The 13,975-nt window shown below is 40.7% G+C and overlaps 1 protein-coding gene and 1 long non-coding RNA gene across 2 annotated transcripts; both read right to left on the bottom strand.

Annotated features, from left to right (window-relative positions):
* Positions 1-1,752: 1,752 nt before the first annotated feature.
* On the bottom strand, positions 1,753-8,173 carry LOC103141921 (uncharacterized). The gene is made up of 3 exons (XR_476635.2): positions 7,993-8,173; positions 5,756-5,819; positions 1,753-2,497 (listed from the first exon to the last, which is right to left on the bottom strand). It is a non-coding gene; the product is annotated as an uncharacterized LOC103141921 (long non-coding RNA).
* Positions 8,174-9,545: 1,372 nt separating this feature from the next.
* Positions 9,546-13,936, bottom strand: LOC107836831 (uncharacterized). Its single transcript, XM_016674136.1, has 4 exons — positions 12,946-13,936; positions 11,461-11,570; positions 11,160-11,378; positions 9,546-9,963 (listed from the first exon to the last, which is right to left on the bottom strand). The coding sequence occupies exons 1-4, from the start codon at positions 13,341-13,343 to the stop codon at positions 9,812-9,814; spliced, it is 879 nt and encodes a 292-aa protein (XP_016529622.1). The 5' UTR covers positions 13,344-13,936; the 3' UTR covers positions 9,546-9,811.
* Between the last annotated feature and the right edge of the window lie 39 nt (positions 13,937-13,975).

Here is a 13,975-nt window from a genome sequence, read left to right as displayed (position 1 = left end):
TGTGTGTGTGTGTGTGTGTGCGTGTGGTTGTTTGTCTTTCTGTGTTGCCCTGTTGACTGCTAAAGAAAGTGGATGGTTAGGTGTCAGAGCACCTAAACTAGCCAATGACAGTCTTTCAGTCAGTCAAATAATTAAAAAAATAAAAGTAATTATTTCAGACACTGACTGATCTAACCTCAAAGATCTTTAGTATGGTGGCCTGGGTTGCCAGATCTGACTAACCATTTCCATCCCAACATAAAACCCGTCCAGCTCCAAATAAAATCAGCCTGAATCTCAACCTAACGAAACTCCAAATTTTCTTTATATGTCCTACTTAGGGTCCTACATTTCAGTTCCCACGAAATCAAGTCCACCTGATAACAATGACTATTGGTCAGTAGTAATGAAGTGTCCCTCTTGAAATCAGAGATAAATCCTGGTCTTGATCCTTTCCGGATTCCATACAGACATGGACGGCCATCACACACCTAACACTTAAACCTGTAGAAAAACCAAAACCCTGTCCTGATTTTTGTTTGTAGATTTCAGTTCTGCTTTTAATCCCCTCCAGGTTCACCTGCTCATCAAGAAATTACAGCCGATGAATCTCAATCCACTTCTTATTAACTGGTTTCATTCAGATCAACGTTTGTTAGAGTCAACAGCAGCCAATCAGAGCTCAGGATGTTCCCCAGGTTGTGTTCCTTCTCTTGTCCTCTTCTCTATTTACACTAATCACTGAATCAGCAGCTGCCTGGGAATCAGGTTTTGAAATCCTCAGATCATACTGCTGCTCTCAGCTGGCTGCATGAGGATTTGGTTCCCTCATCGTACTTTAATGAGGTCCAGTTCTTTGTTCAGTGTTTGTAATGACCACCACCTCATTATTAATACCAGGAAAACAGAAGAGATGCTGATTGACTCCAAGTCTCTTTTTATTCATGACCAGAAAACAAAGCAGGTTTGTTCTTACAGATATCTGAGTGTTCGCCAAGATAATCTGTTCATCTAGTTAAGATGTTATGTTCAACAGAGATTGTATTTTGTACACAGACTCAGAGTCTTTGGGGTGAACCAGAAGCTCATGTGATTTTCCTATCAGGACGTATTGAAAAGAATCACCAGGTTTGGCATGTCGGCATGGCGTGATAATCAATAAACTAAAACTAAAATATAAATTTAGTTACATTATACAACCTGGTGATAGGAAGGAACTGATAACTCCTCCCTGCAGTCCATCTATGAAGAGTGTGACCTCTGACCTCACTGTCCTGTCTGATCCCTCTCACATCAACTCACAATACCAACTGTTATCATCTGGCAAACGTTTTAGAAACCCTGCTTGCAGATTTAACAGATTTTAAAATTCATCTGTTTCTACATCAATCAGAATATTAAATGAAGTAGACTCATAGTTTTTCGTCAGGCTGCTGATGCTCCGGTCTGATTTGCTGGAATGTATGGGAATATGTTTTTTATTTTATTGTGGTGTTCACGTCTTTTATGGTTTGTACTGTATCAATTGTGGTAGCAGCTTTGCTTAGCGCAATCTCTCTCTGCTTTATCTATCTATCTATCCATCTATATATAAAGTTAACTTTCTAAAAACCTGCCAAACATTGTGAAAAGCAGCCTGATTTTGAACACTCCCACCTCCCAAACATGTTCATAAGCAGCCCAACCCAATCTGGCCTTAGTCCTCAGTGAGAATATGAAACAGGTACTTATTCCTCACTTATTAACACATTATTGCCATGTCAACTCAAAGTTTGCTTTGTTCAACTTTTTATTTTTTAGCATAGAAGGTTCTGGATTGAACCTAAACACTGAGAATCATTTAGTGAATGTTGAGCTTCTTATTAATTTTGTACCTTCCCAGTAGTTAAAAGGACATGAAGGAACAGAAAATGAGAATCATGTTTACACTTGATTCCAACTGTCTGATTTTATTAACACTTTCTCTTTATTAGCAGAAAGGCCTTGCCGGTCCAGGATGGTTTACAGCTATTGGTTGAGTTTCATTTGGACCATTTAACAAGGCTCACCGCAGCTCATTTGGCATCTAAAGCTGCTGCTATGTTCTAACAGCCCAGTTCCCACAGAATGCTTCAAGGAAAACTGTGCAGCACATGTGATTCACAGAGTGGTTCAAGAGTGGACCAGGTAATCAGGGAGGGAAAACGCATCGTTAAAATATTTGCTGTTAGGCCATTGTTACACAAAAACCCGCAGCCCTGTAACGATGAGGAGAGAGAGCCATGGCGGCCCACTCTGCCCAGCCCCCCGTCAACCGCTAACAAACCCACAGAATGAACTTGCCGTCCCCTTAACAGCAGCGGAGAGGATCTACGGTGACAGGCGTCTTGGTAAAATCATCAGCAGGGTGTGGAGGCACAATCAGAGGAACATTACAGAACAGGAACTGTGTCATTCCACGGTGCTCAGGTAGGCGGATGGGAGCAGGTGAGACCTGGAGCAGAACTCGGAACAATGCTGGGAAGTTTCTGGAAGTAAACTGTAACCATGAGAACACACATGCTTTGTGTTAAAGTGCTGTTGATAACCCTGCTTGTTCAAAGCACTCCAAATGGACGTTTTAGTTCCAGTGAGCAGAGCATTCTGCTTTTTTTCAAACATTCATCTGTTCACTAACTGGTTTAAAGCTGAGTGGTCTGCTGTGAGGAGATGACAGATGACACATTTCACAACCAGTCAATCACTAATCTGTTGGTTAAAAGAAAGAAATCTAAGTCAGTCTGTTCACTTCTTTCTAATGGTTTGTATTTAAAAAGATTTTATAGTCACTATGTGGCAACAACCTCCACTGCTAGGCAGAAATAAATTAAATTAAGCTTAAAAAAATAATTACCATTCTTGTAATAATGGTAATTGTCACCATTACTCTCAATGTGCTTTTCAAAAAAACAAGAAATATATTTGCAAAGAAAAAATTAAAGCAAAGGAACAAAAGACAAAATAGAATTGAACAGTAAAAGTATAAAATTATACTTACAATAACTGTAACAACAAAGTTCACAAACATTTGCATCATAAAAAAGTCAAAAACTGAAAAGCATAAGAAAAATGCAGTCAGACTACAGTAAGTCATCAGTTGGCTCCTCCCCCTCATCTGACTCAGGAAGGGCATGTGAAACCACGAAGACATGTAGAAACTGATTAAATTATTAAATCAATTCAATTTAAACCAGTGGAAGAATTTCAGTTTTAGGGTAATTTGTTACTCTTATTCTTCAGCAGGTTTCAGAATGAATGAATTTGGTAAATTTGATGAAGAATTGCAGTAGAAGAGCTTTTTCTAAACATAAGTGATGTAGTAAAAGTGATTGTGAGCTGGAATGACTGTCAACAAAATTTTCTTACAGCTTTTCTATCTTTTTGTGAACTTTATGTTCATAATTACATTATTCTTCATGTCCTCATTTCCAACAACCTAGAATTTAAGAACTTCTAGCAGTTCAGCAAAGATTAAACGTGTGTTTATATATCATCTGCATATTGATCAAAGCTGATGAGGTTTTTCCTTATTGCACCAGTCAGAGATCATACAGAGTTAAACTGGAAAGGGCCTAATGGAGCTTTGTGGAACGCCACAAGTAAAAGGATAAAACTCTGAGACACGTACTGTTAAAACGGATCTAAACCATCAAACTGACAGACAGAGACAACATTTTCACTCTCAACAGATAAATGCAGGGAGGCTTATTGAAATTATAACAATCTTTTGCTAAAAGTAAATAAGTAGTGTGTATTAACAAACAGAACCTGATCAGTGATTACTGTCTTCACCTAAAGCAGGAAGAGAAATGGTGTCTAGACATTAACACTGCACTAATCTGGGACTAAACCTCAGAAACCAACTCCAACAGATACTGTGTTACACAAACTAAAGGAACAGACCATTCTTATCATTAAATACACTAGTACAGATTTTAGGATCAGCATTGTTCAACAGATATAACATAAGAAGATGAAGCCTGCAGCAGATCTGTCTCTCTCTCTCTCTAGTGTTTTCCCCTCTATTCTGTAGTAATAAAGCCCTGAAAGAAACAGTCAGGATGGGACAACAGCATGTAATGACACTGAGATATTTCTTAACATTTCCCAAAATGTGTTCTCTCTATGTGGACTAAAAATACTGAGGCCGGCCCATGTGGCTGACATATCGTGTGGCTGACACATTGAGTTGTAGCATCCTGGTTCCACTTATTAGAAGCACAACCAGATTTTTCTGGAATGTCTCAGCTCCTAAAGTATAAATGCAATAAATATAATAAAATACAGATTCTGAGCAGATGCTTTGATTTATTTTTCTCCATGTACTGTATTCATTCCATGCCACAAAGCACAGAGAATAAATTATATTAATGCAATGTTATTTTCTGAGGCTTTGAAAAGTCTATAAAGGCCCATAAAGTTGTTTATGTGGTGCCTCTCAGCTGTGCAACACAAACATGTTGGATATGTGAGTGATTTACTCCCAATATGTCCATATAAACAACAATGTGTAATAAAGGGCAGGAGGAAGAGCAAAATGAAGTGTGCAGAAGATGAAAGCGTGTCTGTCTGAAGGAGCGTTCAGCCTGAAACCGTCTGGAACGAACTCAGACCGTTCCTTCCTCTGATGGAGGCTCAGCCTTCCTCCAGAGACCCCGGATCTCTGAGCCGACAAGGTAAACACTGGCACAGAACGCTGCCTTATTTTATTTCTTCAGTTTTCAAAATTACCATATTCGGCTAATTTCACTGCAAACTCCATTCGTACAACAGCAGAGAACACCATGTTCCCTTAACAGATGATAGACTTGATTCAGACTTTCTATTTAACCTCTCTCTTCTCCTAGACGTTTTTCTTCCAAAGGACAGAATTAAGTGAAGTCGACTTTGTTGATCTTTAAATCTTGTCATAATGTTATTTCATCATCAAAAACATACTTGGAGTGTTGCCTTGATTCTTTAATGCATGTTTGAAAAATCCTATCATTTCTATGGCAACCATTCAGCTGTGTAAAACACCTGGGTGGACGTCCAGCTCTGCCTTCAAGGACACAGCTCCTCCTCAGAGCTGCTGGTTCTTCAGAGCTTCAGAGGCCCAATTTCAACTTTAAATTACAAAGTTGAATATCTTTTAAGCTATATCTGATACATACAGTATTTTTATATCAACTGAAATGAACAGTTACTTGACTATAAAACTAAAACTATGTGCCTGGAAAATACAAAATACTATCCCTTCAACATATAATTAACTCCTGGATCTTCTGTGTTTTTTTTTTCTGTACATCCTGCTCTTTATTCTCAAACCCCCGGTCTGTCATGGCAGATGACCGCTTGTACTGAGCCCAGTTCTAGTTCTGCTGGAGGTTTCTTCCTGTTAAAGGGGAGGTTTTTTTTCTCCCCGCTGTTGCTACATGCTTGTTACCTTACTTTAAGTTAAATTTAGTCATTAATCTCAATGAAAATTTAATATTTTCCCCCCCAAGATGAAAAAAAGTGTGTATCAGAGCAGGGATTCTGCTGCCCTCTGCCGCAAAGGTGCAACAGAGGGAGTCTGGAAAGCAGAGCTCCTCTGCTCTCTGGTGCAGTGTGGGGAACAAAGTTGAAAAGCCCCATGAAGGTGGGGCTGCACTTGGGAGAAACTGGAGAGATCCAGTCAGTCACACAGCAAGTGAGTAATTGAAAAAGCATGTTCAAATTAAACCTGTGCAGCCCTGCTAAGTTCTAGGGCAGAGTTCTGTGAAACCATCCGACCAACCGTTCTTTTATCCCTCCCTCCGTCCGTCTTCTCTTCCCTCTGGCATTCCAAGGCTTTCCCAGAGCTGAAGGGAGATGTAGTCAAGCTTACCAGTACAGCACATTCAGCAACAAGGCAGTTCAAAACATAATACAGTAACCGTTTATGAAACAAGCAATAAATATTGCATTTTGTCCAAAGCCATCATCAAGCAAATATACATCAAATGCTCTGATCAATGATCCACTTATTAAGAATCGAAAGCAGATCCAATCAGGTGGGTTTTTATTCTGGATTTAAAGGAACTCAGGGTTACAGCTGTTTTCAGTTTTCTGGATGTTTGTTCCAGATTTGTGGTGAATAGAAGCTGAATGCTGCTCCTCCATGTTTGGTTCTATTTCTGGTCTGCATCCCAGAACCAGGAGACCAGAGAGGTCTGGAAGGTTGATGTAACAACAGCAGAGCTTTATGTTTTGTGGTGCTAAGACATTCAGTAATCTACAAACCGTCAGCAGTATTTTAAAGTCTATTCTCTCAGTGGAAAGACTTTAGATCTGGGGTGATCTAAAGTGAGAACACCAGCAGCAGCGTTCTGGATCAGCTGTAGCTGGAGGTTTGATTTTTTTTAGGCAGACGTGAAGACACTGTTTCAGTAATCAATGCAACTAAAGATAAATGCATGGATGAGTTTCTCTAAATTTTGCTGGGACGTAAGTTCTTTAATCCTAGTTGTGTTCTTCAGGTGACAGAAGGCCGACTTTGTAACTGTCTCTATGTGTCTGAAGGTTCAGATCAGAGTCCATCACTACACCCAGATTGTCTGTAAAATCTCCTAAAGGGAGCATTTAATCAGATGCCCAATAACTGACTCCTCTCTTGTCTCTACTCTAAGACCCGTAGTATTGACTAAAGAACCTGAGCCTGCTTTGACTAACATGACGAATGGTCAGAAACCTCAGTTAGGGGTCATCTGAAGCGGAGCCACCACAGATCTTTCTGTGTGGTGCTGAAATGTGACAGTTTATTCTCACTGCCAACCACTTGAAAGGAAATTTGAATCAGTGTGCACACAAACATAACAGCTTCCAAGTGCCAGCAAGTCTCTGTAATTGGGTCCAGACAATGTGCACATTTGAGTTTTCTTCTGGCTCTGGGTGGGAACAGCTGGGCTTGTTTGTGATGATTCAAACAAAATTTCACTGCTAGTTGACATGAACATTTCTGTGTTTTGCATTCTTTGCTTATTACACAGATTGGCATTGCTGACAGTTTTTTTTGTCTCCCTTGCAGCAGTTTTGCGTGATTACAACTTTGGTGATAAGCTGTAATCAGTTGTTCAGATTGTTTGTTTTCATTCCATCATCCAGTTCTGGCTAGTAATGATTGTTGGCAAATCCTAAATTACATCTCGGTAATGAATTTTACTAAATTCATTTTGCCTTCAGAAATACCCATAATTCTCTGTGATGACAAGAAGCAGGTTTAGTTTTGAACATTATGGCTCCGCACGGATTTCAGGGCTGGATCTGTATCTCCCTTCAGCAGTTTGTGAGGAGAATGAGCCGAATGCTGCAGATATGAGGTGAGGGTCATGAATGGTGTTAAAAATGTGTAGGCGCTGCTGCAGGTCATGCAAACAGCCATCTGCATCACTTTTATTAAATGTTTCTTTGACAGATTTTATGTGTTTTAGCCTCCTATCCTGAACAGAATGATCCCAGTTGGAGGGTGGGGAGACAAAAGCTATTTTCCCAAGCAATTAGAACAACTGCAGTGCATGAGAAAACATGCCCACTGGGTCTAACAGGGATATGTTATTGTATATCCATGGAATCACGCCATGCTACACAAAAGTCCAGGAGGATGAAGTTACACTGTGTTCTGTGCAAAAGAATTCAGTGAAATGTCTGAGCAGAAACAGCAAAGGATGGAGATAAGGGGTGGGGGGCTCTGGACATGCATGGGGGTTTAGGCTAAAACTACACAGTCAATAATATAAAAACTTAGACATAAAGTCCCTGGAAGGTGAAACATGTTGTTCAAATGACCTAAAATGTAGTTTTCAGGTGATTCATTACCTAAAAACCAGGTCATGTATTTAACATGCAGAAAACCAATAAGTCAGACCCAAAACAAAAGCTTGACGGCTTTGGAATTAACTTCATATCACAAAAGACTCGAGCTTTTACACTTCAAAAACACAAATCTTACTAATTTAAATATCTTAATGCACTTTAAATAAGACAAAAGTAACTTACAAGTAACTTTTCAGCAAGGTATGGGAGCTTTTTTTAAGGCATCCAATAATGAGCCCAGCAGATGCACAGTTCCACCAGGTGTTTGCTAATTGCTGCTGGCTAGTCTGAAGGCGCTGAGTGGAGGAGCCATGAAGGGAGGGGTGCTTGGAATCAGCATCTCTGAGGAGGAGCTGTGACCATAAAGGTGGGGTTAAGTCCACCCAGGTGTTTTGTACAGCTGAATGGTTGTCATGGAGATTCACAGATTTCTCAAACATGCATGACAGAATCAAGGCAACACTCCAGGTGTATCTTTGTTGAGGGAAAAACATAACATGATAAAAGCTCAAAAAAGTTGATTTTACTTGATCCCGCTCCCTTTAAACAAGGCAGTGCTCAGAGTCAGAACTGGAAGGAAACAGCTGAGATGCATTTAATGAGTTGACCTCATTGCAGCTAGATGCTACAGTTCCATGTGCTCCTGTGTTGTCTGCAGACCTGAAGAATGCGAGGTCGAAACCAAACGACGTTCAGGCTTCACATACCAGCAGAGGCCAGCCGTGGGCCCCTCTGACATCACAGCAGAAACAACAAGGCACAGGGCAGATAACAGATTGAGCCAGTTCACCTCTGAAATATCTCCACACGACTCAACACTGCTGCTGGTTCCAAACAGCCTCCACACTGATCAGCGAGACTCCAGCCAGTTGCTTCTGGTGAAGAAGGCCCAACAGCCCCAGCAGAAGAAATGTTCCTCTGTCAAAAGGCCAACATAATAAGGACGTTTGGGACAAGCCATGCACTAATGCCACACAAATGACTTCTTAAGTGAAACAGGTGTTCTGTATTTGTTTCATAATAAAAGACAGCTGCAAAGGCAAGTTGGGACCACACAGTGAGAAGAGATGGAGGTAACGCTCTAACCACTAATTAGACACAAAGAATGAGACACCGGGGGAGCAGGAGGCTGGCCCAAAGCCCACCACTAATTAAACCAAGCAGAAAGTCATTTGTTTTCTGCTCAGCTTTGTTTTCTTACATTATCTGAGGTCAAATTAAAACAAGCCAAAGAAACAGTTTTCTCCTTAAGTGTTCAAAGCAAATTTTCAGGTTATGGTAGTTTTTAAAAGTCTGCTCAACTCTATTACATACCAGGGTTTTGTGATAAGATGATTTAGAATTTCAAAGCTTTTTTCATTTCATGTGTAATGTGAAAAAAGCCATTAAACTGAGAATCAAACTAACCTGTTAGGAGGAAAAGAAATGTGGCAGGGGCCATGCGGACAGACACTGGAACCCCCCATAGGGCAGCCATGGCTCCAACAGCGAGGCATGGGGGCAGAAACCTGCGGTCCAATCAGATCCCCCCCAAATCCAACCCGCTGTCTCCTCCCCCACTGAAGACCAGTCCAGGTTCTGGAAACAGGGTCACAGACCCGTACAGGACCCATCTAGCAGGTGCACCCAACCCTCAACCCCCCACAGCTGCCCACCCCAAAAGGGGCTGAAACAATACACACACACGCATGCACGCACACACACACACACACACACACACACAGCTCACCAATCCCCACCACCACAACCAGCAGTCCAACCAAAGAGTGTGGGGGAGTTGAGGGGTGGCTCCTGCTGAGTGTTGTCCCCCCCCCCCACAGTCTCCTTAGGTACCACATTGTGTTGTTTTTTTTATTTGCATTTTATATGAGGAAAGTTTTTTCTCATCCCAGAATCCCGGCATTTTAAGTATTTCTGTTTCGGTTACGTTTTAAAATAATGCACAAGTCAAACATCATCACCTCTGATGATCATTGAACTCAGATTCCTTTTACAAAACAACCTAAACTCTGCTGACTCTTCTGATCCTCTTCAGCCCAGGCGCAGGTGTTGGTCGTGTCTCGCTGCAGAAGTAGCAGATCATGCACCACACGCTGCGCTCTGGAGAGATCTGCATCCCGCTGCTGCTCTGGAACGGCTGGAGAGCGCAGGAGCCTGTACACACAGAGGAGGAGCTCACTAGTACCATGTCATGGTGTTTTTGGGTTGTATGGTTTCCTGGGAATTTAGACATCTAAACAACCTAATTATGCTGAGAGTTAGGTTGATAGGTTGTCGAGTGACAGCTGGAATCTGTCCCAGCTGTCACTGGATGAGCAACAGTATAAGTCCTTACAAGAATCCAGTCCACAGTGAACTCAGAGACATAGAAGCAAACAAGCACATAAAAACAGTCTGCAATTGAAAAAATCTGAACATGTTTGGACCAGAGTCTCCAGAGAAAACCCAAAGCAGACATGCAAACCCCGTATGCAAACCATACGGGACCAACACAAGGTACAACATAATTGTGAATCATACGAAGAGATTTTCAAAATCTTTTACAAATAAAAATCTGAAAAGTGTGACATACCGTTGTATTTAACAGGCACATACATATTTGTTAAAACTGTCACCATGTCATGACAGTATGATATGAGACAGATAATTTGTGAAAAAATTGATTTTCTCTATGTGCTACTGTTGCCGTCTGTAGAGACACACCGCTCCCGACCAAAAACAACCAATCAGAGCCAGGAGGAGGGGCTTAGGACTGTCAATCAACCTTATGTACCCACAGCTCAATGTGCTGACGGAGGAGAAACAACTTAACGTGAAAGAAAAACTAGACTGAGCTTTCATAACAGGCTATGCTATCAGGAAGAAGCTGCAGCTTAGCAGAGAGAAATGAGGGGGAGGCGCAGCGCAAAGCTCCGCCTCCTGGCTCTGATTGGTTGTTTCTAGTTAGCACTGGGGAAAAAAAAGCAGAGGAGCTCAATTTTTTCACAGATTATCTGACTCCTACCAAACTGTCACAACAGTTTGGTAGGAGTCAATTTGAACATTTATTTTTTATAAAAGTTACTTGCTCCGGTTTTAAAGTGTAACTAAGCCCCCTCTGAGAGCAAAACCCAGCCCCTGACTAAAGTTCTAATGAACTTTTCAGGTAAATGTTAATTTAAAAAATTAGTCATAATGCATAATTACTCTTCTACTTTACAATCATGCATAAGTTACTCTGCATAAGGACTGGTTGGTCAACTCAAAATGTACAAAAATTTCAAGATGCATAAAACCTTTTGAGGCATCGTTAAACACATTTTATGGCATAAAGTTAGATCGTCTTGCTCCTTCAGGAGTCAAAACACTACCAAGAATGAAGTATGCAGCTGCGCTGAGTGAGAGGATGATGAGGAAGATGGTGCCCAGACCCAGGTCCCCCACAGCGCAGGCGTTTGGACAAGCACAGGGGCTCTCCACCCAGATGTGCAGGGGGCCCTGGCTGCCGAGGCTCTGGACTCGGAGGGAGGACGTGGACTGGTTGGGACTGCAGTGGTAATGGGCTGCAGTCATTGGCTGTTCCCTGTGAGCTGGAGCAGGACACAGACACTGCTGTGATGTCATGATGAAAGCAAAAACTCAACGTAGGAAAATGTTTGTGTTTCCACTCACCAAAGTAAAACACGGTCAGCATCTTCAGAGTGTGGTTGTAGTGGAACTCATTGCCCTCGTGCATCCCATAGTTCACATAGCGGCTGATGTGGCCCCTGGCCCCCGGGGACCTCACCAAGCAAGAAAAACAGCACATAACTGACGTGTTTGATTTCACCTGATACATAAGAATGAATATTTAACACGTTAAACACAACAATCCTAACAGAATCCCACAGCACGGTCAAAATTCTGCAAAAATCTGATGAACCACATCAAGATCAACATATAACTGAATAAAATATGCATCTTAATAAGCAGCATTCATGTTAGCAAATAGATCTACACAATATTGTTTGCATGAGAGGAGATATCCTGCTTTTGTGTGTTAGGGGTCCCCCTAGTGGTGAATATCCCATCAACAGGTGGAAATGAACACAAACTCAGCAGCTATTTGCTCTGATCAATGTTTCAGATTTTTAAAATTATAAATAAATGTCAAGCAATGAACTAAGAGCTAAATTAGGTTTTTATGATTAGACTCAAAAAGTAAAATAATGTAGCTCAACATTTATGACATGTGGGATATATTAACTTGAGTCACATTCACCTTTGATGCATTCTGCTTTTCACACCCGTTCAATAAATTCGAATATTATTGAAAAGTCCGTTTATTTTAAACTTTATCATTAAATGAAACACAATATATAGATCAACTATCCAGACGGATGTTCACAAAAGGCTTTATTTCTGTTACTTTTGATTTTCTACGTACAGCTAATAAAAACATGACATTTAAAATTTGATTATTACATCAAACCAATATTTTTTTGGGAAGTGTGAGCTTAATGAAAAGTAAGTTTAATACCTACTTAAAAGTTATTTTCAAAAGGTGATTTTAATCTGACCAGACCCTTCAGGACATATATTCTGATTTATTGTATATGACTTTGTGCCCTTTCTGCTCCAACTTCAGTCATCAACATTCACAAGAAGTATTTATAAATATTCTGAATTTGTTACTTAATGACAGTTTTTATTAATCTGACCATTCCCTTCTTTCTGTCTTAAAAAATAATCTAGATGTTGTTTTTTGTTTGTTGTTTTTTCCATCCAAGCCTGGGAGTGTTAGAAATTGGCAGTAACTTTATTGTACCATGCAAAGTTATGAAAACTTGTCAAATTTTGTGAAATTACAGTATGGGAAGCAATACAACATAAGATGTTAAAGGAATGTCAACACCTAGAGAGACAAAAAGAAAACTGTCTTAGTTTAGTTAAAATATGCAGCGATGAGATCGAACGTCAAAATAAAAGGTACAAAAAGAATTTTATTTGGTTGAAAAATGCATGAAAGTTTTAAAGAAAAAGTGTGTCAAATGTAAATGCATTATAAAATACACAATCATACCAAATGTCATTTGAATCAACAGAACCAACGTTTAAGCAAATAAATATAAATTAAATGTCAACGAGGACAAAAAACAGTATATCCCTGTCTTCTACCTGACAATGAGGCAGGCAGCAACACCGGAGCAGGCGCCTCCTGCCAGGTCCAGGTCCTCTGGCTGGGAGAAGACCTGGCAGGGCCTGAAGGAAAACAGGCTCTCCGTGTCCATGGACGTGTTGTACACTGGGACGGCCCTCAAACGCCCCAGGAAACCGTCTGCATCCCCCATACCTCTCAGGTTTATCACTCCGCTGCCGTCCTTCAGGATGCATTTGCAGCTGTTGACCTTGAAGCAGCCTGGATCACCTGCAGGGTTCAGGTGAGGAAGAGAAGAAGAAGAAAGCAAGCTAACACACACAGACAGAGAGAGAAGGCCTGCTGGAGGCTTCATGCTGGTGAGGCGGTCCACAGTGTTCCTGCAGGAGCAGCAGGAGCAGCAGGAGGCTGACTGCATTGTGACTGTAGGAAAGTAATTAGTGGAAAGGTGACAGGCATTCTGGGCGTTCAACTCACCGCCTTTTCAACATGTTGTACCAGCATGACTCCAAACAAAGCGTCAACACTTTGCTATTGAAATGTAGAAGTAATCTAGAAGTAATATATAATGTGGCAAAAATCTAGGGGCTTTATACACCAAATGGGATGAATGGGTCACGTTATGAAACATACATAACCTATTGGTTTTAAATAAAAACTGATTTAGACATTTCATCTTAACACCTTCTTCTACTTCAGTTCAACACACTGGTTCTAAATAGTTCAAACTTCCAGTCTGTTCCACAAGTCTTCATAGTTGCATTCAGCGCCCCCTGCTGAACACAATCTGTATTACACTCAACCCGTAATGACAGGTTATTCATTAGCATTTTCAACTTTACTGTAAAAGGTTTGTGTTTTTCAGTGTAGAATGTTTTGGCTAGTTAACATTCCCATAAACAGAATATAGTTATGCAAGACTGGCACAATGTAAAATTTGGGATTAGAAAGTTTCCTAATGGAGGATGTCGACTTTTTCCAACATTTAAATCATCTACTTCATAGTAACTTCTTAGTGATATGAAAGCAAAAATATCATTTGAATAAACA

Source organism: Poecilia formosa, unplaced genomic scaffold, assembly GCF_000485575.1.
Source record: "Poecilia formosa unplaced genomic scaffold, Poecilia_formosa-5.1.2 Scaffold91, whole genome shotgun sequence".
NCBI lineage: Eukaryota > Metazoa > Chordata > Actinopteri > Cyprinodontiformes > Poeciliidae > Poecilia > Poecilia formosa.
The sequence above is the reverse complement of the archived record's forward strand: the minus strand, read 5'-3'. Positions and strand labels throughout refer to the sequence as shown.